The sequence below is a fragment of the Camelus bactrianus genome, chromosome 7, assembly GCF_048773025.1.
Source record: "Camelus bactrianus isolate YW-2024 breed Bactrian camel chromosome 7, ASM4877302v1, whole genome shotgun sequence".
Taxonomy (NCBI): domain Eukaryota; kingdom Metazoa; phylum Chordata; class Mammalia; order Artiodactyla; family Camelidae; genus Camelus; species Camelus bactrianus.
In genome coordinates, this window is record NC_133545.1 from 40,841,430 (window position 1) to 40,864,513 (window position 23,084).

At 34.3% G+C, this 23,084-nt stretch overlaps 1 protein-coding gene across 2 annotated transcripts in view; it reads right to left on the reverse strand.

Moving 5' to 3' along the window:
* The window catches only part of ZNRF2 (zinc and ring finger 2), an 84,501-nt gene that overhangs the window by 24,643 nt on the left and 36,774 nt on the right, over positions 1-23,084 (reverse strand). For both annotated transcript variants that reach the window (XM_045508084.2, XM_074367289.1), the window contains exon 2: positions 13,047-13,142. In XM_045508084.2, the coding sequence (XP_045364040.2) occupies positions 13,047-13,142 (96 nt within the window). The remainder of the gene's footprint in view (positions 1-13,046; positions 13,143-23,084) is intronic.

Genomic DNA, 23,084 nt, shown 5'->3' on the forward strand with positions numbered 1-23,084 from the left:
AGAAAAAGGAAATCTGAATTATTTGTTCTTAAGAAAGCATAACATTGATTCTAAGACCCAAAAAAGATTACTCCATAAACTAACCCAACCTCATTTTTTGCAAAAATCCTGAATAAAATACAAGCAAATACACTCCAACACTAAAGTAAAGTACTAGAAGCATTATCAGGAATACAAATGTACATACACCCCTGACCAAGCAAAACTTCAAGGATTACCTCCCACATACATACTCATCATACACATACAAACTATCAGGAACAATTTAAACACCCATACACAAGAGACTGGTTAATAAACTGTAGTTTATCCACCTATGAAATACATGGCAATGCTAAAAAAAAAAAAAAAAAAAAAAAAAAAGAACAATGAAGCTCATTTGGAATAATTTCCAGGATGTATCATGAAAAAAAATCTCAAGGTGAAGAATATCTGGAGTATATCACATGTAAAGAGTGTGCAGGAGCAGAACATATGTATATGTCTGTTTGCATATGCATTAAATAACTCTGGAAGGATCGCAAGAAACTGGTAGTATTGGCTACCTCTGGAGAGAGTGACTGAGGGAGTGAGGGGACTTCATGGCATATTCTTTGGATCTCTTTGCTTTGGCAAACATATTACCATTCAAAAAATAAAATTTAAATTAATTAAAGATAAAAAGGAATGCACAAAGACAGCAGGCGAATACAAATAAAAAGAAATTGTTGGGAGACAATTCTCCATGGGTCTCCAGTTTCTGCCTGTCCTGGACTATCTTTTCAAGGACCTCTGTATAGCAAATAGCCTTAAAAGTTAGAGACAGTGAGACACAAAAATAAACTCAAAATGGCTTAAAGACTTAAATATAAGACACGACACTATAAATGTCCTAGACGAAAACATCAGCAAAACATTCTCTGACATAAATCGTAGCAATGTTCTCCTAAGGCAGTCTATCCAAGCAACAGAAATAAAAGCAAAAATAAACAAATGGGACCTAATTAAACTTATAAGCTTTTGTACACCAAAGGAAACCATAAGCAAAACAAGACAACCTATGAAATGGGAGAAAATATTTGCAAATGATGCAATGGACAAAGGTTTAATCTCCAGAATATATAAACAGCTCAAACAACTTAGTAAGAAAAAAAACAAACAACCCAATCCAAAAATGGGCAGAAGACCTACACAAGCAATTCTCCAATGAAGATACACAAATGGCCAACAGGCACATGAAAAAATGCTCAATAATGCTAAATATCAGAGAAATGCAAATCAAAACTACAATGAGGTATCACCTCACACCAGTCAGAATGGCCATCATTAAAAAAGCCTACAAATGATAAATGCTGGAGAGGGTGTGGAGAAAAAGGAACTCTCTTACACTGTTGGTGGGAATGTAAATTGGTACAGCCACTACAGAGGACAGTACAGAGGTTCCTTAAAAAACTAAAAATAGACTTATCATATGATCCAGCAATCTCACTCCTGGGCATATACCCAGAGAAAAATATAATTCAAAAAGACACATGCACCCCAATGTTCATAGGAGCACTATTTACAATAGCCAAGACATGGAAACAACTCAAACGTCCATCAATAGATAATTGGATAAAGAAGATGTGTGTGTTTATGTATATAAAATACACACAAACACACGCACATGATGGAACACTACTCAGCCATAAAAAAGAATAAAATAATGCCATTTGCAGCAACATGGATAGACCTGGAAATCATCATTATAAGTGAAGCCAGATAGAGAAAGAAAAATACCATATATCATTCATATGTGGAATCTAAAAAAAGAAAGACACTAATAAACTCATTTATAAAACAGAAACAGACTCACAGACGTAGCAAACAATGGGGGAAACAGAGTGGGAAGGGATATATTTGGGAGTTTGAAATTTGCAAATATTAACTTCTATATAAAAAATACATAAAAACAATTTTTTTCTGTATAGCATAGGGAACAATATTCACTATCTTGTAGTAACCTTTAATGACAAAGAATATGAAAACAAATATATGTATATATAAGTATGACTAGGACATTATGCTGTACACCAGAAACTGACACACTGTAACTGACTATACTTCAATTAAAAAAAAAAAGAGCGAGAGAGACAGTGTACCTTCCAGTCCAAAGAGAGGACCTGCTTACTTCCTACAATAAAAGATTGGAATTCCCTAGGCTCACAGTTCCTCTTCTGCAATGCAAACCACTGAGTATGCAGATATCACCTTGACCTCTTCACCATCACCCTATGGGAACTGGGACAAGAAAATGTTGATACTCTGGCTATTGTTATGATTAATAATAATAAAAATCCTTTGATTCTCTTTTCTGCCAGAACCGGTAAAACTGGCAGACTAACTTATCAGCTTACAGGCAGGGTAAAATCTCAGACGCATCACAGTTTCTGGTAAAAGCATAAGTCAAAATAATATTAGATAAAGCAGAATATTACATAAAGCAGAATAGAGAAGTATACTTTTTAACACAGAAAGATTCAATCAGAAAGGAAAATAAGTCATAATTATTTGTGCAAAATAACATAGCTATGAAATATATAAAAGATAGAAAAAGATTCTGCAAGGCAACTATCACTAAAAGGAACTTAAGAGACTTCAAATATAAGAAAAAATTAATAAAACTATGGCCATAGAGGGGATAATTTAACAAACATCTTTCCAAATTATCAGACTATGTAGGACATAGAGAAACATAAGCAAGGATACAGAGTATTTCAACAATACAATCAAACTCAATTTATTGGAAGTACTTACCTACATATGTATTAAAAAGAATAGAAGTAAATTTTTTACTCTACCAAAGCATATATGCTTCTCTTACATTCATGATATGTAGAGCTAAATTATGTACTTGGCCACAAAGAAAACATCAATAAATTTTAAAACCATAGATATTATGGGCAGCATTCTCTAATATTAAGATCAAAATGACTTCCCATCACATATAACCCTCCTCTCATAAAAAATGTATCTTCAAAATTAAAAAGCAATTTTTCTAGTTAACCTCTGAATCAAAGATTAAAAATTGAAATGAGAAATTACCTAGAAAGTTCTTAAAAGAAAAATATTTCTATTTCTAAAATACTTTAATTAAAATTGAAAGACTGAAAAGAATTAAGTAGCTTTATATAGTACACAGTACTAATAAATTAGTAGCTGTATTACAACTCTAAAGTAGCTTCTTTGAAAATATCAATTAAATATAAGCCCTTTCAACTAGCCTAAGGTTCAAAGTTACAAAAGCAAAAATATATTAGACTGAAAAGAGCAATATAAAATATTAAAAATATTAAACATTAAAATATTAAAAAGATTAAATACTTGTAAGAAACTATTATATTCAATGCTATGGCAATTAATTAGGAAATTTAAAGGAAATCAATTTTTTTTTTAGCAAAATATGAATTCCCAAAATTGACTCAAGTGGAAGAACACGAATATACAAATAATCACATAAGTTAACAAGACTGTCAAAGAACTACCTTAAGAAAGGCAGGTGGTTGTATAGTTGAATTCTACCGGATATGAAAAGAACAATCTAGGTTTTTCAAATTATTCCAGAGCAGAGAAAAGATGGAAAGCTTCCCAATTAATTTTACTAGCATAATCTTTAGCTAGCATAAACTTGGTAGCAATGTTTAAAAAGAGTAATAACCCACAATCAAATAGAGTTAAATCTAGCAACACTAGAATCAACCCATCAACTGAAATATTAGAAAATATATCAACAAATAAAATAGAGGAAAAGCATTTGATTAAAATTAAGCTGTTTTTTTCTTAAAGTGAAAGAGAATGAAAGAATGACATATATACAATAAAGATTTACCAAAACTCTAATCAAGTATCCACAAGCAATGAAACACTAAAGACACAGAAGACAAGCATGCCCACTGGCATCACTGTTGTCAACATCATTTTTAAGCTTCAAACTAACACAGTAAGACAAAGAAACAACACATGTGCATAAACGCTTGAAAACATCTTCATTTGCAGATGACAGTTATATATCTAGAAAATCCAAAGACTCGCCTACAACCAATAGCTTCTCTTTATACCAGCAAAACTAGTTTGAAATTCAAATAGTAAGGAAATGCCATTCACAACAGAAGCAAAACTATAAATTACTAGACATAAATTTAACAAGTTTAACACTAAAGATATATAGGTTCTCAAGGAATCAAAATAAATGGAAAAACAAACCATGTTCCTTAACAGGTAAACTGAGAATCTTAAAAAAAAGAGCATTGAGCAAGACAGTGAACATCTTAGTAAGATTTAATAAATGGTAAAACATATACAGTCCAGTTGAGTCTTATGTTAATGAATAATAAACAATACTTTATATTTACTCATCTGTACTCTGAATATAATAAACATAAAATGTCTGAGGTTAGAATGTAAGATAATTCCACAATATAAGACCTAACAAAATTAACTCACATTTCCCCTCTAAAACCTGAGGAAGAGAAAATTATCAAGTCTTTTGTCACTAGGGCTACAACAGTAGGTCTCATTCTTCTAAAAAGTCCCTTTCATCCACTATTGTAATGGTGATAGTAAACTAAGATTATATATTTCACATTATATATGTGCCATATACAGTATGTTTTACTGTGTCTTGGGGGCACTTAAAATCAGAGACCACATATGGCATATTAAAAAACTTTGGAAGAAAATTCTTTTACATCACCACAAAAGGTAACATTAAATTTTTAATAATTTTTTTGAAGAAATGTAAGGCTTGCCTCTTAGGATTAATTTTCACGTCAAACTTTTACTCTTTTATATTAATTTATTGATTGACTGATGGACCCAGATGTATTTCAAACTTTGAGTTGTAGTCCAATACCTTGCTACATTAATTTTGTTCCTCAAATTGTTCACTGGGAGCTCATTCAGGTTGGCTCCTACATCCCACTGACACGCTCTCATCTTTTTGGTTTTGGAGCACTTCCTTGCTTTCAGATAATACAAAATCTCCAGGCTCTTCTTTATTTCCTCTGCTCCAGCCCTGGGATCAGCCATTTCTCCAAGGAGCCCTGTTTCTTTTTACCAGAGAATGGTATTTAGAAACCAAGATCTGGGTAACTGGGTATCAAAAGACTTTGCAGTTATAAAAAAGTCTTTCATACCAAAAAGCATTATAAGGAAAGGTCTAAGAATTTAAGTGAATTCTAAGGAATATAGCTTAAAAAGGTCAAGATAAAAGGAGTCCAGAGTAATAATAATGTAGGAGGTGCTGAGAAGTCAAGAAGTCTGGAGATCCCCAAATCAGTCTAGTGAAAAAAGGAAGAAACCAAGCAAATCATAAATATTGTAAATATTTAGATGGTAAAGGAGTGGGACTATCTAGAACGTTTTTATTACTTTTATTGTTCTAGTACCTTAATACATTGTTAAAATGTTGAGAGTTAAATTCTCCAAAAAGGTAGAGCCAATGTTGTCAATATTGCCTTCCCTGAAACCAAACCACTCAGTGACTGGGTGGATACTTCTCTAGGCCATCTCTGAAGCAAATCCAGAGCACTGTTTTGAATTATCAGGGCCCAGATGACTTAAAGGGGAGAAAAAAAGCATTAAAAACAAAGTTTTACAAGAAATAAATGATCACTGAAAAATATTCACAATCCATTTCTTTAATAGACCTCTGTAAAATCTTTCTTGAACTCAACAAAATATTCAACGACCCTCTGCAAAATTCTTATTCCTCCCTTTTGGAAAAACTCTTTAAAAAATCACATTTCAGTATTTTCACATTTTGCAAAGATCAACATCCCTGGCATAATGTTGAGAGTAGCTAGGTACTCTCTTACAATCTCTACCCTACACTGAGTCCTCCAACGCCAACCCTCAAGTCACCTGTGACTCCTCCTTCCCCATTTCCAGCAATCACTAAACCTAGTTCATTCCTTCTTTACAATGCTATTGACATCTGTCTCTTTCTCCTCCCAATACATCATCTAACTACTTCCTACATGAAGTACCATACCATTCTCCAATCTGGTCTTTAAAGAAATTATTTTCCTTACAAACATTTGTGCACATGAATGCAAAATTTATCTTCCAAGTTCTAAATAATTTTTTTAAAAACTTCATCATACAGCCCTAATTAATCTTCTTCACTTTCAATTCTCTTTATTATTCTCTGTCGCCCAAAATTATACCTACCTAGTTGTTATTTCTGAACACACCCTCTATTTCTATCCAAATCTTATTAATCCTTTCAAGGTCTTGATTAAATACCTAAATAGAATAATTTATCTTTTACTATGTACATATGCATAAAATATTTTGTGAAAGGGCAAACTGTTGACAGACATGAGCTGAGTCTTAGCTTTACTTTTACACAGAGGAAATATAAAAATGAGATAAATTTGGAAATGCATTTTTATTAATTTGTATTAGAATTCCTTTAAAATTAGAGTTTGCCAATACCACATCTTAACCAAAGTAAGATCTGTGACCAGAAAAAAAAAATCCTTTCCCTATGAGGACAGCTCTATTGGTTTACTTGGTTTCTTACACTCCAAAAGTCTTCTGAATGTCTGTTTTGTTTCTTCTTCCAATGTCTTATAATCAAGAAAGCTTACCTTGAATGTTGGAATGATTTTTTTTTTTTAAATCAACATTATGAAAGTGGTAACAGCAATAAGGAGAACACCAAAAAGGTCATGACTGTATTTATATAAAGATCTACAAAATGATGAGGCAAGTTAAGAATCAAAATAAAAGATGTCATCTTCCTTCTCAAATTAAAAAAATTTTTTAAATTTTTAATTGAAGTATAGTCAGTTTACAATGTTGTATTAATTTCTGATGTACAGCATAGTGATTCAGTTATACATATATATCCTTTTCCATTATAGGCTATTACAAGGTATTGAATATAGTTCCCTGTGCTATACAGTAGGACCTTGTTAATCTATCTTATATATAGTAGTTAGTGTCTGCAAATCCCAAATTCCCAATTTATCCCTCTACCCCCCGTTTTTCCCCCTAGTAACCACAAGTTTTTTTTCTATGTCTGTAAGTCTGTTTCTTTTATAAATAAACTCATTTGTCTCATTTTTTAGATTCCACATATAAGTGATATCATGTTATTTTTCTTTCTTTTCTGGCCTACTTCATTTAGTATGACAGTCTCCAGGTCCATCCACACTGCTTCAAATGGCCCTTCTCAAATTTTATTGATGAAATCAGAAATGGAATCTGAAACCTACATCATGCTTTAGAGACCTATCAGAATTTCTTTCTGACTGAACTATGTATTTTTATTTCAATTTCTATTCCACTTATCTTCTTTTATAATAAGCCATAGGGAAAGAAGATAAGATAAACACATCTATTCATATATAGTCAGCTTTTTACAGTATTTTTTTCTGTACACAGTATGAAAGGATCTGTGCTTCAAGAGATTAAGCAATCTATTATCAAATCTAGCCTTCAGATTCCAGCTGTGTAGGCCGCCATATTGCTTTTAGAAAGTAGGAAAATATTTCTTCCATTAAATTGCAGCTTTAAATTTGTCACGTCATGTAAGAGTAGGTAGTGTTCTAATTATCCTCCCACTCCCTCACTTTTCCATATACTACAGGAACTATTATTGCTGTGTAAGAATTTTAGACATCTAATTTGGAATTAAACAACTATAAGCTTTTAAAATAACAAAAGAATTTTAGATTTGTTAGCACATTAAATATGGCACCTACTATATATTTACATTCCCCATCTGTTCTTGCAATGCTGTCTACTTTATCCATCAGGGCCCTTAACACATAAATCATACCATGTTTTAAATTCCTGGTATGATAATTCCAACATCCCTGCCATCACTGGTATGCTTATTCTGTCTGTTCAAGTAGGTTTTTTTTCCTTTTTGGTATGCCTTGTGATTTTTCCCTGATAGCCAAACATGATGTACCAGTTAAAAGGAACTGCTATACACAGTGATGTGGTAAGGTGTGAGGGGAGAGGAAGTTTCCAATCTTATGATTAGATCTCAGTCTTTCAGTGAGCCTATGCCTCTGGACTGTGAACTTCACAAGTGTTTCTCAGGATTTATTCTCTCCATTAGGTGGAAAGGATGGCTAGAGAGGGTTGGAGTTGAGTATTACCCTTCTCCCAGGTCAGTCAGGCTCTAGTTAACTAGTTTCCCTTGAGATAAGCCTTGTTTAAGAACAGAGTCCTCTGGCATATTTCAAAATGGTTCCTTTTCCCTTCCACTCCTGCTTCTGGATTTTCCTCTGATAGTTACCAGGGGAACCTGGTTCAGCTCCTGAAGGCAAATCTTAAAACACTGTGGGGGCCCCACTGGACTGAATCCCCCTGGAGTTTTCATCTCTCAGACTTGCCACACTGAGCCCCCAGCAATTCATCAATTACAGTTCAGGTTTTCCTACCGTGGCACTGGTTACCACTGAGTCTACTGTAATAAGCTGAAACCCAAGACTCCCTGTATTTGCCTGACTCTACAATCTGGGGGATGGAGGGGTGAGGGGGGTAGCAGTTTGCCCCGTGTTCTCCCATTTTTTATGGATCCAAAAGAGTTCTTTTTTCAGTCTTGTTCAGCTTTTACCTTGTTTTTATACTCCGTATAATTTCCTTAGATCCATCTTATATTCACTAATTCCCCTTGCAGCTCTATCTAATCTGCTGCTTAACATATTAGTTGAGATTTTAATTTCAATGACTAATGCCTGAAGAGTTCAATTTACATCTTATTCACAATATGTTTTATTTTTTAAGTCTCCTATTCATTTTAAAATAATTTTAATGATTTAAAAACAAACATAGTTATAGTTCTAAAGTTCCTGGGGTGATAACTCTCATCACATCTGCTTTATTCTCACTCCTTGTATATCTTTGAGTTTCCATCAGAAGTTCACCTTTAACAGAAGGTGATCGTATTTTTCTATAGGAATCCCATGCGAGTTTTAGAACAGTCTTGCTTTTGTTTTGCCAGCCTCTTCTAGGATGTCTTCTACTTTGGAATTTCTATAATATAGTATAAGGGATTTGACATTTTCTATAGCCTTTAATTTCACTGCATGGCATCACAGTCAATTTAAAGCACATAAAAATAACTTCTTTTCAGTGATGTCCCATAATGTAATCTTCACAAAGTCATTTAAAAACACAATTAGAAATCCACATTTAAGTAAAAAAAAAAACAACCACAGAAATCAACGCAAATATATGAACAGTGACATCAAATCAGACAGCAGGTATCTTCCACAGAAAGAAAAGTTCACATCAACTCAGGCAATGATAACTACCTCCTTATTTAAAATTCTGCTTAGTGATTGGCAAATATATTTTTTTAGCCTTAATTATAAGAGACATGCCAATTTCAGAAAGAATTCTTAATTCAGAAATATTGAAATGGGGAAGGGTGTGGAAGAAGGATCTTAAAACCAAGAAAATGTAGTATGTAAGGCAGAAAGCAAGTTTATAACTTGAAATGAGAACCACATCCATCTGAAAAGCCAGACGGTAACTACAGAGGGAGGAAATATGTACTTGCAAGCATGCTACGCGGAAAGCCAGGTTATTAGAAGACTGCATGTGCGCACTGGAATCAAAGCACTGACTGCCTGCTGCCACCTATCTTCAGCATCTGAGTAAGTGTGATAAGGTATATTCTCCCACAGTGCAAAAGATGGGATCCTTTTTCACTATATAAGTTTATAATTAAATCTCAGAAGACAAACTTATTTCAAGTTATACCTCCTTCCAGTGCACATGCGCACACACAGTATTAACTACAAATAAAACAAAGATTTCTTAAATACAGGTTTCAATCACAGAAGTCCAAAATAAAAACTGAACTTTATATGACGCAAAACATGCTATGATCTGGTGAAGTTTAAAGACCAAGAAAATCAAGAGTAAAAATTTGCTAATATTTATTTCATTTTTTGTTTGTTCTGAAATATTTTAGAAGATGGAACAAGGAAATAAAAACTCTATGCTCATAAAATTTATATTAGTTTCAAAGACTATACAATGAATTACTAGGTCCATAAACTAAACAGTGAAGCCCATGAAGAGGGGAAAAGTACATGAAGTAGGCAGTCCCTGATTTAAGGGAAATCTATACATACATGAAGATAGATAAATGAATATTCACTGTGGCATTCTGAATTTTCTTCCATCCTGCCAAAATACCACTTGCAATAGATAACCAGTCACATCACTCTGAATTATCCCCTGCCATAATGGCCTTGGGCCTCCTATCTGAACCTCTGCTGAGCCAACTGACTATAAACCCTGAGAGCTTCCACCGGGCCAATTTTCTTCTTCAGTTACCAGTCTGTGGGTATTTGGATATATTACAAATTAAGAAATAATAAGAAAGTTGCTGTGGGCTAGTCTAGTAAACCAAACCAACATTTTGAATGACATCTCTGTGTGTATGAAGCTTCAAATCACTAACTTATATTCAAAATTTCTATAAATACATCCAGCCTGAAAAACAAGCCCAACTATTCTCTCTGCTGTGAGTGTCTACAAACAGTTAAATATATATATACATTTAACAAAGTTTAAAATGATAAATCTAGCTACTGTAGGGAAGGCTACAAAATGTTTGAGTTAATAAACACTATGCTAAATAAAATTCCCTTGTTTGAGCAGTCACACAATTTAGAGGCCCAGTCTCTCTGATGCGTCTGTAAGTAATCAACTTTTAGGAATTCAAATACAAAGTTATAGAGTCCAGCTGACTAAAAAGATTCCATTTCAGAGATTCTGACTCACCTTGTTCTGAATTTTGTAATAATCCTAGATTATTGCTTAGGTGTTAAAGAGGCCACCTAACCTCATAACCTGTGATAGAATCAGATCTGATAGACTGAAGGGTAGCAGGACATGCTACCCTAAAATATGCTTCTTTGGCATAAGGATTATTTTTAAATGGTTGAGAAACAGCAGACACAAAAGAAACTCTGAAAACAAAGTAGAAGTTACCCTTCTGTAAGGGAAATTTACATTTATATAGGAACTCTTCATTTGCAAGAGTATCTCCTCAATATAGAAGAGAAGGAGGGTTCTAAATCACAAAAGATTACTACAAGAGAATCTTATCAATGGAGAAGACACTAACATATCTGCAACCCCTTGTTTATCATTATTTTCCTGGTAACCTCCCACAACTAGCCTCCTCACCCCCACCCCGACTCTCACTTTCTTCTTTGTCTTTAGCTAAAGATGGCATTCTAAACCACCTTGGAGATTTGCTCATTTTCCCCTGGGTACCTTCCACGTATACAAGAGGTATACATGTTCATAAACTTTTGTTTTCCTCTTGTTAATCTGTCTTTGATCACCATAGTTTCAGCCAAGAACTCAGAAGGGTAGAAAGATTATTTTTTCCTCCCCTATGGGGCTCTGCCCTCCAAATATTAGAATTCCCATAGCTTGTTAAGGGGAAACATAATACCAATCTACCATGTCTAACCTAAATAAGCCAATCAAAGCTCTTCCTCCTTTAGCCCATAGTTGGCCACTGTCCACGCTTTAAAACTTAAAGAATCACATATGTTTATAAAGAAGCTGTTTTTGTTTCTTGTTGTGAATGTTTATAGACAGTTAATACATATTTTACACATTAAAAACTTTCAAGTCTACCTACCTTAAAGTAGGTAGCCATTCTTAAAAGTGACTGCAATTTTATTTACTTTTTGCATTAAGTTTACTAATTTCTAAACTGGAATACTGTCAAATATTTAAAACCTGAATTCTTGGTTCAGTTTCCCCAAGCAGAAGGTTGCATATTGTTCTTTAAGCTACCAAATAAGTGACCTAGGAGAAAACTTTAATGATCTGAACACAATTAAATCAGGAAATTAAAAACTGTCAAATATCAACACATAAAAAGATTATATCCACATATATTACACAAAGTAAATAAATACAATATTAAGATCATATGCAACTATATTATATGGTCAAAGGAAATACACTTGTGCTTTTAAAATTCAAGGCCAGAGTCTTCAGACTGAAGGATATTTATTTTAAAGACACTTGTAATAAACATAATAATCATGAAGGGTAATGATAAGATAACAGAGTAAGTATGAAAAACAAGCTCAAGCAATTTTACCTCAAATTCTTAACCTGAATAAGAATGTTTTTTATTTCTTAACTGACTAAATTTCAACTAGATTATGGAAAGTAGCCAGTTCAATTTTCTAATGCAAAAAGGTTTGTACATAATCAACAGGTACATTCATTATTCAAAGAAATTGCTAAATGCTTTTATTCACTGGAAAATGAATGGGAAAAATGCTCAACTGTCACTTCTAAAAGAGTGTGGCTGAAGCACTACCTGATGGGAGAGATTCCTAAATCAACTCACAAAAAAGCTACTCAAAGTAACATGTTCATTTCAGTGTTAAATTTTACCCCCACAAGATTTCTATATTCTGAGGAGAAATCTCAGAATGTTAACTAAGTGTTACTACATCGATTAACCTTTGATTGATCCTAGGCTGTAGAATCCATTTGTTTTATTCATTGCTATCCCAAATTTCTAACACTATATACCTCCTATCTGACAGGTACTCAGACATTTTTATCTGCTGATCAGAAAGCCAATCTTTCCACTGGCTTGGCTGTTTACTGGTACTCTTTCTACTCACTCTATTTCAAAACAAATCTTACATCTGAAAAACCTGAAATTCCTCTAGGTCTTTTGAACTTTGTCTATTTATAAATTTTTGAAAAAAGCTCTCATTTTTCCTTTATTTCATTCTACTCATCTTAAGTCAGTAATGAACTATTTGATTTTTTTTCCCCAAATCTATTTCAAAATGTTCTGAGACTACAATGAATATCTCTCCTAGGGCTTTGAATATCTAGAGGTTGTGGTCAGAAGGGCCACAGCCAAAGCACCAGATCTAACGAGGATACTAGTTAGCTCCAGAGCATACATGGTCCTTCCTTTTTAAATTTTAGCCAAAACATGAAATCCATAAAATGTAAGGTAATTCTATTAAAACATTATTTTAAAGCACTCAACTTACCATTATAGGTTATCCTTGGCTTTGTTAAACACATCACAAGATGCAAATCCATTTCATCTGAGGGTACAAATTTTGAGCATACAGGGCACTTAAATCCTAAAAAGTAAAAGAAACTCATGTTACTTAACTCTTTAGAATATTCAACTATGTTTCTAAAAAAGCATGGAAAACAAAAAGCATTTCAAACTTCAATATTATACATTAATACACTACTTATGTGCAACTTAAGTTGGAAAAAGAGTGTGTGACTATAGCATCTGATTTTAACCAGTTCATGAAGACCATCCCATTTCACATTTAAAGAAGTTCTAATGAGAATTTGGTTCACTACAAAACTCTTGTATCTTTTTCTAATGTATGAGTCCAATTATTTTCATTTCTCATTTTTTAAAGTGAAATTATGATTTTGTTATAATAGCTTTGTATTCTGATTGTTCTTGTGGAACAAGCTTGGTACAGTATAATTTCTCAGCTTGGTATAGTATAATTTGAGTGACAGGTTTTATAGCTAAACAGTACCTTAGAAACTATTCTACTCCAGTGACCTTTTAAAAATTTATCTGATAAAGAAAGTGAAGCCTTTCACAGAACAGCAAAATCAGGTCTAGAATCTCTAAGACTCCTAATTTCTAGTATAGTAGTCTTTCTGCCATACCACACTACTAAAGTCACAGTGCACAAACAGAAAATAGCACCAAACGGCAGATTTCTTACTCAATTTTGACTCAAACATTAGCTAGTTTCCTATAATATTCAATTTTCACTCACTACTAAGTATTTGCCTAAAGTACTCTTTCAAAAATAAACTGGCAGGTTGAAGGAAAGAGTATGTTACGTACACAGCTCTATCCTGCTCCTTCATGTACCAAGGGGAACTGTCCATCCATGGTTCCTTGCTGTTTCCCTGCTAACCTATTGCTCCCTTCCCTGACACTCCCCACCTGCTTGAGCAGTGCTGAACTGATCTGAGACAGCCCATTTATAGCTTGGCTAGGAACAACAAATTAGAAGTGGTACAAAAAGATGGTCTGTGCCAATTCATTTTTTTTTTGAAATATGACTCAGAAATAGCGACAGAGTACACTTATTAGCCGCAGAGGGCTGAAGCAGAAAGGTCACGTGTAAATAAAGAAACTGGGGTGTCTATTCTGGGGTCATGTGTTGGCCGAACTTTTAAGAGGATAGAGACTATTTCTATTTCTTGTGCAAGCACAAGAAAATTGTTAACATGGAGATGTTAACAGATGTGCAGGGAGGAGCAAAGTGCCATGAGAGACAATAGCTTAATAAGAAGCGTAGTGGAAAGAGTCCCTAAAGCTGCCTCAGATTCTGGTAGCTCTCTACTTTTAGTACCTTACAGGCACCCTCCTGTGTCTTGACATGAAACTCACTGCAACCAAGAAAGTCAGACTAGAGCCATACCTCTTGCAGAATGTTTTATGACTAGGAAAAAGGTTTTGGCATGAGTACTTAATCCAGGTATTCAACTTCCCAAATGAAATACATCACATTGAGCAGTTTTTCACATTGTATTAAATGCACTTTAAAAGAAAGGAATAAAGGTATGTTTACTTCCCACTTCTTGAAAACCACCAAAATGGAAAAGAAGAAAAAGCAAAAGGGATTCATCTAGAATTAAACTACAAAACAGCTACAATCCCTATACAAAGACTATACCAATACCACAAAAAGTGGATCAAATGGGGGAGAAGACAGACTCCCCAGCAGCATTCATATTTCCAGGACCAGTAACAATCTTTTGCTTAGAATTGTAAAAACTTTCTTCCCTTGAAGTTAACAGGACATAAAAGAGGCAACCAATTTTTTTTAACTACTGATCAAAATCATCTGAGTGCTGGCACATAAACTCTAAATTGTCAAATAAAAGTACAATATTGTGAACCACTGTGAGTCATCCAACTGCCCAAAAAGTAGAGCCTAAGGAGAGAAAGCTGTATGTACAAAGAACCACTGCATTTCTAGTTAAATATAATAAATTAATGTGTTTCTTTCTCTTTATATCTGAAGGCTACTAAAATGAGAATAAATATAATAAAATAAAAATTAGATAAAGAAGAACTTGAATGGAGACAGCAGTAGATGAGACAAACAGATGAAGGAATTAACAGTACTGAGAAAACAGACATCCTAAGTATTTGCAGAAGTAAGCCAATGGTCTCTACACAATTCTCAAAGGACTCAGTAATCTATACCTCCAGAAACTTCCCAAGACAATGGTAAGGCATAAGGTTAAAATCTAGACTACTCAAAGGCTAAATAAAAAAGATCCTCAAGTCTCCAATCCATGACATATAGCCAAGCAACTACAGTTCCTCAACAAAATCAGGAGAATGAAAGTTTACTATAGGAAAAAAGAAACAAAACAGACTAACTTGAGGACACCAGGCACAGCAAGGGGAAGAGAAGAAAACAAGGAAACAAATAAAGATCTAGTACTGAAAAATGCCCCTCCTTCCATCTCTGCCAAGAAAACTGGTAGATTCCTCTCTCAAATCAGAAGTTCCACAGAATGAGACATCAAGATCCTCATCTGTTGGTAAGCCCTGGTCTTCCAAAGAGCTTTTCAGGGCTTCTCTCATAAACATAATGGAATAAAAGAAAAAAATTTTTGCAAGATTGAGACACAGCAGGAAAATTTTTTTTTAAAATGAAACTATTTACAATATATATCACAAGAGGACAATATCCTTAATATACAAAGAACTCAAAATTTGAGAAAAACCAAACACCTGTTAGAAAAATGGGCCAGTTTTGAATAGATATCTTACCAAAAAGAAAGAAAAGCAACTAACACTTAAATAAATGAAAATCTGCACAGTGTCAGAGTGAAAACAGCACTTTCAAGTTCTTCTGTTTATTTCTTTAGTCTCATTTTAGTGGGTTGAGAGGGAGGAGAGAAGCACATGTGTTTAATTCAAAATCCAAGTGGTTCTTTGTACACACAGTTTTCTCTCCTTAGATTTTACTTTATCTCTACATTAAGATACCATTACTCACCTCAGATTGGCAAAAACTAAAAAGCTTGACAACTTTGTTGGCAAGGCTGTGGAGAAACAGGTACTTTCATACATTGCTAGTAGGAGTGCAAAAATTGTACATCCTCTATAGAGGGTAATTTGGGTGCCAACAGGAAAAGGTTTCTGCACAGGTTATTTGTTTGGTAATAACCATATTACATGTGTTTACATGTATCAGAAGATACAGCAATCCCATTTCTAGGACCTCTTCCTGAAGGAAAAAACCCCACACGACAGAGGATTATGGGAAATGACAAAGTATGAAGTACTAATGGAATCTACCTCCCCACCTAGATAACAACTGCATGGGCAGAATCTGTTTGAAGTACCTATTTTGGAAGTCTGGAGTCTCCTGAAGGCTTGCAACTTCCAGGGGAAGACTTGGACAACATACTGCGGTTCTTTTCAGCTCTTGGCACAGAGGCAGTTTCCTTCCCCCATCACAAGAAGCCACATGGTAGGTAGTGGTATACTTGTTTCTGGAGCACCCTGTACACAGCTTATAGGAGTCAGGGTAGGCAAAAAGATCCTGTGTTCCAAAACTGGGAATATGCATTCTGACTGCTAACTGCTGCTTCTGATTCAGAAGATACAAAGAGAAAGGCACTGTTGTTGGACCTCCCTCTACTGTTGTAAACCCCTCCCACTCTAGCTGAAGAGACTTCAAGGGGACTTAAAGGGTGTATGCCTTTCCCCTCATTTCATTTTTCTATTTTTCCCCTTTGGGGAGCCAGGCATTAAGGATTAGACTATTAAAAAAAAAAAAAACTGTATACATGGGGAAAAGTAGAAAATGACTATACATGTCCAGGGAAAGAGTTAGAAAAGACTTTTGAAGTTTATACCTTAGGCTGATGATCCTCAGCATTGAGACAGCCTGCAACATCTCCAAAAAACAGTAATAAAAAACAGAAGACCCCAGAAAAGGGGGTGAATTTGATTTCCAGAGGTACCACACTATTAGATTTAAATGTTTAGTTTTCAACCAAAAAACACAAGGCATACAAAGAAACAGGAAAGTATGGCCTATTCGAAGGAAGAAAAAAAAAAAAAAAAAAAAACCACAGAACTATCCCTGAAAAAGACCTGACAGCAGATACACTACAAAAAAAAAAAAAAAAAAAAAAAAAAAACACTTTAAATTCTGAGGAACACAAAGAAAAATGATTGAAAAAAAGTGAACAGAGCCTAAGAGACCTGTGAGACACCAACAAACAGGCCAAAATATGCACTGTAAGAGTCCCAGAAGGAGAGAAAAGGGGGCAGAGAAAATATTTGAAGAAATAATGCCTGAAAGCTTCCCAAATTTGATGAAAGACATGCATATAAACATCTGAGAAGTTCAATGACCTCCATGAAAGATGAGGTCACATGAGGATACATTATAACCAAACTTTCAAAAGACAAAGAGAGACTCTTGGAAACAGCAAGAGAGAAGTGAATTATCACATACAAGGGATTCTCAATAAGATTGTAAGTAGATTTCTCATGATAAACTTTGGACTCTAGAAGGCAATAGGTAAATATATTTAAAATGCTCAAAGGAAAAAACTGTCAACTAAGAATCCTATATCTGGCAAAATTTCTTCAGAAGTGAGGGAGAAATTATGAAAACAAAAGCTGAGGGAGTCTCTTACCACTAGACCTGGCCTAGAAGATACACTCAATGGAGTTCTACAAGGTAAAGTGAAAAGACACTAGACAGTAACTCAAAGCTGTATAGAGAAATAAAGATCTCAGTAAAGGTCTTCAGGTCAAGGGGAACTGTTACCAAAGTGCTGCACATGAGAAGCTTCATCCACATCTGGACCTGACTTAGGTAACAAGATCCCGGACCTCAAATCAATGCCTTCATGAGATGAGACTGCCTTGGACTTGGGAAGAAAGTGAGTACATTTTACGTATGGAAGGGATTTAGAGTTATGGTTGCTAAAAAGCAGACTATGGTATATAGTCTTTAAAGATAATTGCTGTCAATTTTATGTATCCTGTTCCTCACATTAAGAAAAGAAAACTAATTCTCCTCCTCTTGAATCTAGGCCAGTCTTAATGATTTGCTTGTTCAATAGAATGCACAAGTGATGTTTTGGGATTTCTGAGATAAATCTTAAAAAGCCTCACAGCTCCCACCTGGGCCTTCTGGGATGCTCCCTCTCAGAACTCAGCTGACATGCTCTGGGAAGCCCTAAGTACATGGAGATGTTATAGGTAGGCATTCCAGTTGACAGCCCAAGCTGAGCTCTGAGCTAACAACCAATATCAACTGCCAGGCATACTGAGTAAGCCGCCTTGAATGTTGAATTACTCTGAACTTCAGGTGACTCCAGCCCCACTTTCCATCTTCAACTGCTTGAAAGACTCCAAGTGGGAACTCCATAAACTGATCCTAGTCTACTCACAGAACCTCAAAAGATAATACATTTATATTTTAATTAAAAGACACACACACACACAGTAATTTATCGTGATACTCTCTGAAGTAGCATAATATTGGAACCACAAGAGATCTGGTGAATCAACAATTATGCATCTACACAAGGGAGTTACTACACAGCTATAAAAAAGAAAGGACATTCTCTATAACCTAAAGGGCCTAGAAGCAAGGACACCTCAGTAGCAAAAAGGGCACCCCCCTGAGATTTGGGGTTTCTAGATATCACTTCCCATGAAAAGGAGCCAGGAATCCTTGACGAAACGCCTGGTTCTAAGTCTAAGGCAGGAAGTACAAGGTGCATCCTGAATATCCTGAATATTAATATTGTGCAAGATTAAGAAAAATTGAATATGGATGCACAAAAAAGCACAGAAACCAGCTTGAAAAGGCTTCTCCTGGTCAAATTTGGACAATCTGAGCATCAAAATGGATAATAACATAATAAATTATACTATTTTAAATATTAAAAGTATGCAAAAGTACAGATGGATAATTACACATTGTGAAAGTATCAGAACCCCAAATCACTAAATTAACAAAGATAAAAAGGTACTTTTAAAATGGAGAAACTGGCTGACATCACCTTAAATAAATGTTCAAACTTAATATCACCAACAAAAAATCAAGCTGACATCTGTGCTCCCTGATGTGATTCACTAAGAACATGATACTTATGTATTTCCCGCCAAATATAACTTGAACCTAATTACAAGGAAATTTAGAAAAAGCCTCCAACATATAAGCTATATACCAAAACAAATTAACAGAAAAGGGGAACTATGATAAAATAGTCAATGCAAGAAGCAGGAAAAAAAATTCAGCATTGCTGACCCCCAAAAATCTTGTAATTACAAGGTTTCTATTTAATTATTTAATTTTGTTTGTATTTATTTGTTTTGGTGTCCATCTAACATGTTGGAGGTTTCTTCCAAATTTCCTCAATTGTCTCAATAATTCAAGATAATATTACATCCATGAAACAAGAACAGAAAGCTATAAGGTAGGAACAGAGAAGCAAAGACAAATTCTGGAAAACTAAACTTCAGGTAGAAACTAAAAATTCAAGTAGATGGTTAAAATTTTAACTTGAAGTAATAATGATGCCAAATGATAACAACAATTAAAATTTACTATAGACCAGGAAATTATCTAAGCACTTTGGATGAATTAACTTATTTATCCCCATATCCTGTGAGTTAGACATTATTATTAACCCTACTTTATACAGATGAAAAACAGAAAGAGCAACTAACTTATATAAGGTCACACAGCTAGAAATTGGCAATATGGAATTCAAACAGGCCTTCTGGCTCCAGAGCCTAATTCTTAACCATTACTCAACACATTTTTTTAATCTCCCAAAAGTCAAACAGGAGAGTAAATAATAAAATCAGAAGTTCAATCCAGGTGGTCTGACATCTAACCAACTAGAAACAGACTTGAGGAAAGAGGAAGAAATTGTCAAAGACATAATTTCCCAAACTGAAGTTCAGGAGGATACAGACCTAAGGCATGTACTTGTACAACAAATGAAAACAAACAGCCATACCAAAGCACATTACAATGACATAACAGAGCTAATGCTCTCGGAATAAAGAACAAAATCTAAAACTTTTCAGAAAGAAAAAAGATCAAAGTAAAATATCTAGGAGTTTCCCAGACTTTTAAATTTTGTCTTTCATGATATTAATATTTTTGGATACTTCAATAAAAATATTTTAATTAAAAAATTTTTTTTAATTTTTAAAAATTAAAAATTAAATAAAAATTTAATTTAATTTAAAAAATACTGAGAGTAGTTCAACTGTTTTTCAGAATCATAAAGGCATTAGTTTTCTCAACAGCAACGCTTGAAAGGAGAAGACGAGTGAAGCAAAAACTTCAAAATTCTGAAAGGAAATTATTTCACTCAGAGAATATGCCCAAACTATCACATATTCACACTTGATAAACAGATATTTTCCTGATTTAAAAAGCATAAAAATCTTTCCTCCCTATGCATATTCTTGAGAAACTTCTAGAACATCTGCTCCACTAAAACAAGGCAACAAATAGAGAAGAAGAAAACAAAGAGAAAAACACCAAGATCAAGAAAACAAGATCTCTCATAGGAGAATGGTGAAGGGACCTCCTTGGATATTTATGTAGCAGGTCTAGAAGGTTACTAGTCCAGACTATAAGAGGAGAATAGAGGGTTCAAGAAGGGAGAGAAAGAGAGAAGGAGGGAAGTGAAGGCAAAGGAGGGGAAGACAGAGAACAGAGAAGACAAGAGAGTGGAAGGGAGGAGAGGGAAATGGAGGAGAGGAGGGGTTAGCTGAGGAGTAGGGAGTGAACTGATAAGGTTTCTCCATGTGTTTAGTAGTATAGAAAACTACTGCATTTAGACAGTTTTATAATTCTTCAGGAAGAACTGATAAGAACTTAGAAAATTAAGTAAGCAAAAATGATGAGGCAATTATTAACTATGAGACAAATACACAAAAGGAAATTAATCCATAGTCATAAGCAATGAGCATCAATTTAAGCAAACTGTCATTTAAAAACACACTCAGAAGTTGGAAGGATAAAAGCGAGGACAAGTGATACATATAAATCCTCATCTTCCATAATAGGCAGTTAACAGTTAACATCTAAAAAGAATTAAAAACAGGAATATAGGCACACTGTTTATAAATACGGAAGTAAATGTTACAGCCAATAGCTATAGGTGTTAAAAAATAGTTGCCTCCAGAAAATAAAAATGGTGTTGGGGAAGGTTGAGGCAAAAGAATAATGATTTTTATTATTAGACTAGAAGTACTATGTGTTTTCAAAATACATACGTACACTACCTTGGTTTAATTTTTTTAAACTATTTTAAAGGAAGAAGAGCATAGGACACATCAGCCTAGCGAAAATATTTCTGCAGGAACACATCTCAATGGAAGCTGTGGGCTGCCCCAGGCCACTTCCTCAGCTCTTTTCCCCACACTGTCTTCACTTACAACAGGCCCAACTAGAACTGGCTCCATTCTTCAATGAATAATAAGAGAGGATTCAATATGGGACCTAAGTATTGAATCTCTATTTAAGGAAAGACAAAAACATTAAAAAGGCAGATAAATTAGACAATTTATGAAAGTAACTCAGGAAAGAGCTGTCATAGTTCAGGAAATGAATATAACAATAAATCTGAAACAAATAGAAACTAGAAAAAAATCAGAAGGAAATAGAAAAAGCTAGTGATAACATCACTGACATGGAAAGCAGACTTACGGAAAACAACAGAGATATAGCAGGGACTTGAAAAAAAGATGAAACGTATAGAAAACAAAAGGCTGCTTCTCTCAAAGAAGAGAATGAAATCAAAGATGAGAACAAAATTATAAAAGATAATTTTAAAAAAAGAATCCTAATGAACACCTAGACAGAAAGATGTCTACGATTGACGATGAGAATGGCAGAAATCTTAATGGTCTCAGAATTCTCCACAGACTAATACAAAGAGTTTATTTGGGACACATTTAATGTGTTGGGGTTTGGAGTGGGGAGGAGGGATGTCGTCAGAACCCTTAGACAGGAAAAAAGTGCAACTCAAGAAACATATCCTCAAATATTCAAAGTCCCAAGATCCAACCAAGAGATTAATTCAAATTGAGAACTCAGGAATGGACAAGCTGTAGTGTTTTTTTTATAAAAAACAAAACAAACAAAACACACACACACACATATATATACACACACAATTGCTAGTACACCACACACATTTTATTTAATAGGTGTAAACAACTGTAGGAATTATTGTTAGAATATATATATATATATATAAGAGATGGCAATAATGTAAAAAATGATGCAACTAACAATAACTGGGATAAGAATGGCATGATCCTGTCGTGCATAAACAGGACAGGGAGACTGACATGGAAGAAGAGAATGAACAGTAGAATGAGCTATAAGTACAGAGGTACTGAAACACTAATGTTATTCTTCCCTCTCCTCTACCTTGAAGAACTTTTAAGCTGTCATCAAAATCCCACTCAGGAGTCACCTTTCTCCAGGAATCCTCTAAATGCTTCATAATGCTTCATCTCAAAGCTGATTTAATTATTCTCTCCCTTTATATTTCTTTCGTACTTTGATGATAATTCTGATATTGCAATATATAGCACATGGCACTCTAATTACTGATTTATGTGTCTATCTTCCTTACTAGTTTTAACGTTCTAGTGAAAATACAGACCTTGAAGTCCAAAAGATCTAGGTACAAACCTGGGTATGTAGTTTCTGCTATATATAAAGTATGTGACACCAGGGAAAGCAAGTACTTAAGCCCCTGAGGTCTAATTTCTTCCCTGTAAAACATAGAGAATATCACCTACATACTGGCAATCTGATGAGGATTAAAGATTACGGTGCCTGAAACACAGAAAATATTCAATAAAAAGTGGCCATTATTTATTAAAATTATCCCTTTTTCAAATTTAGACAATTCATTTATTCTTTTTAAGTTCTTAAAACAGTACAGTTCTAAAATGACACTCCAATGGTAAAATTCCAATCCTTTAGACTGAAGAACTTCCTGTA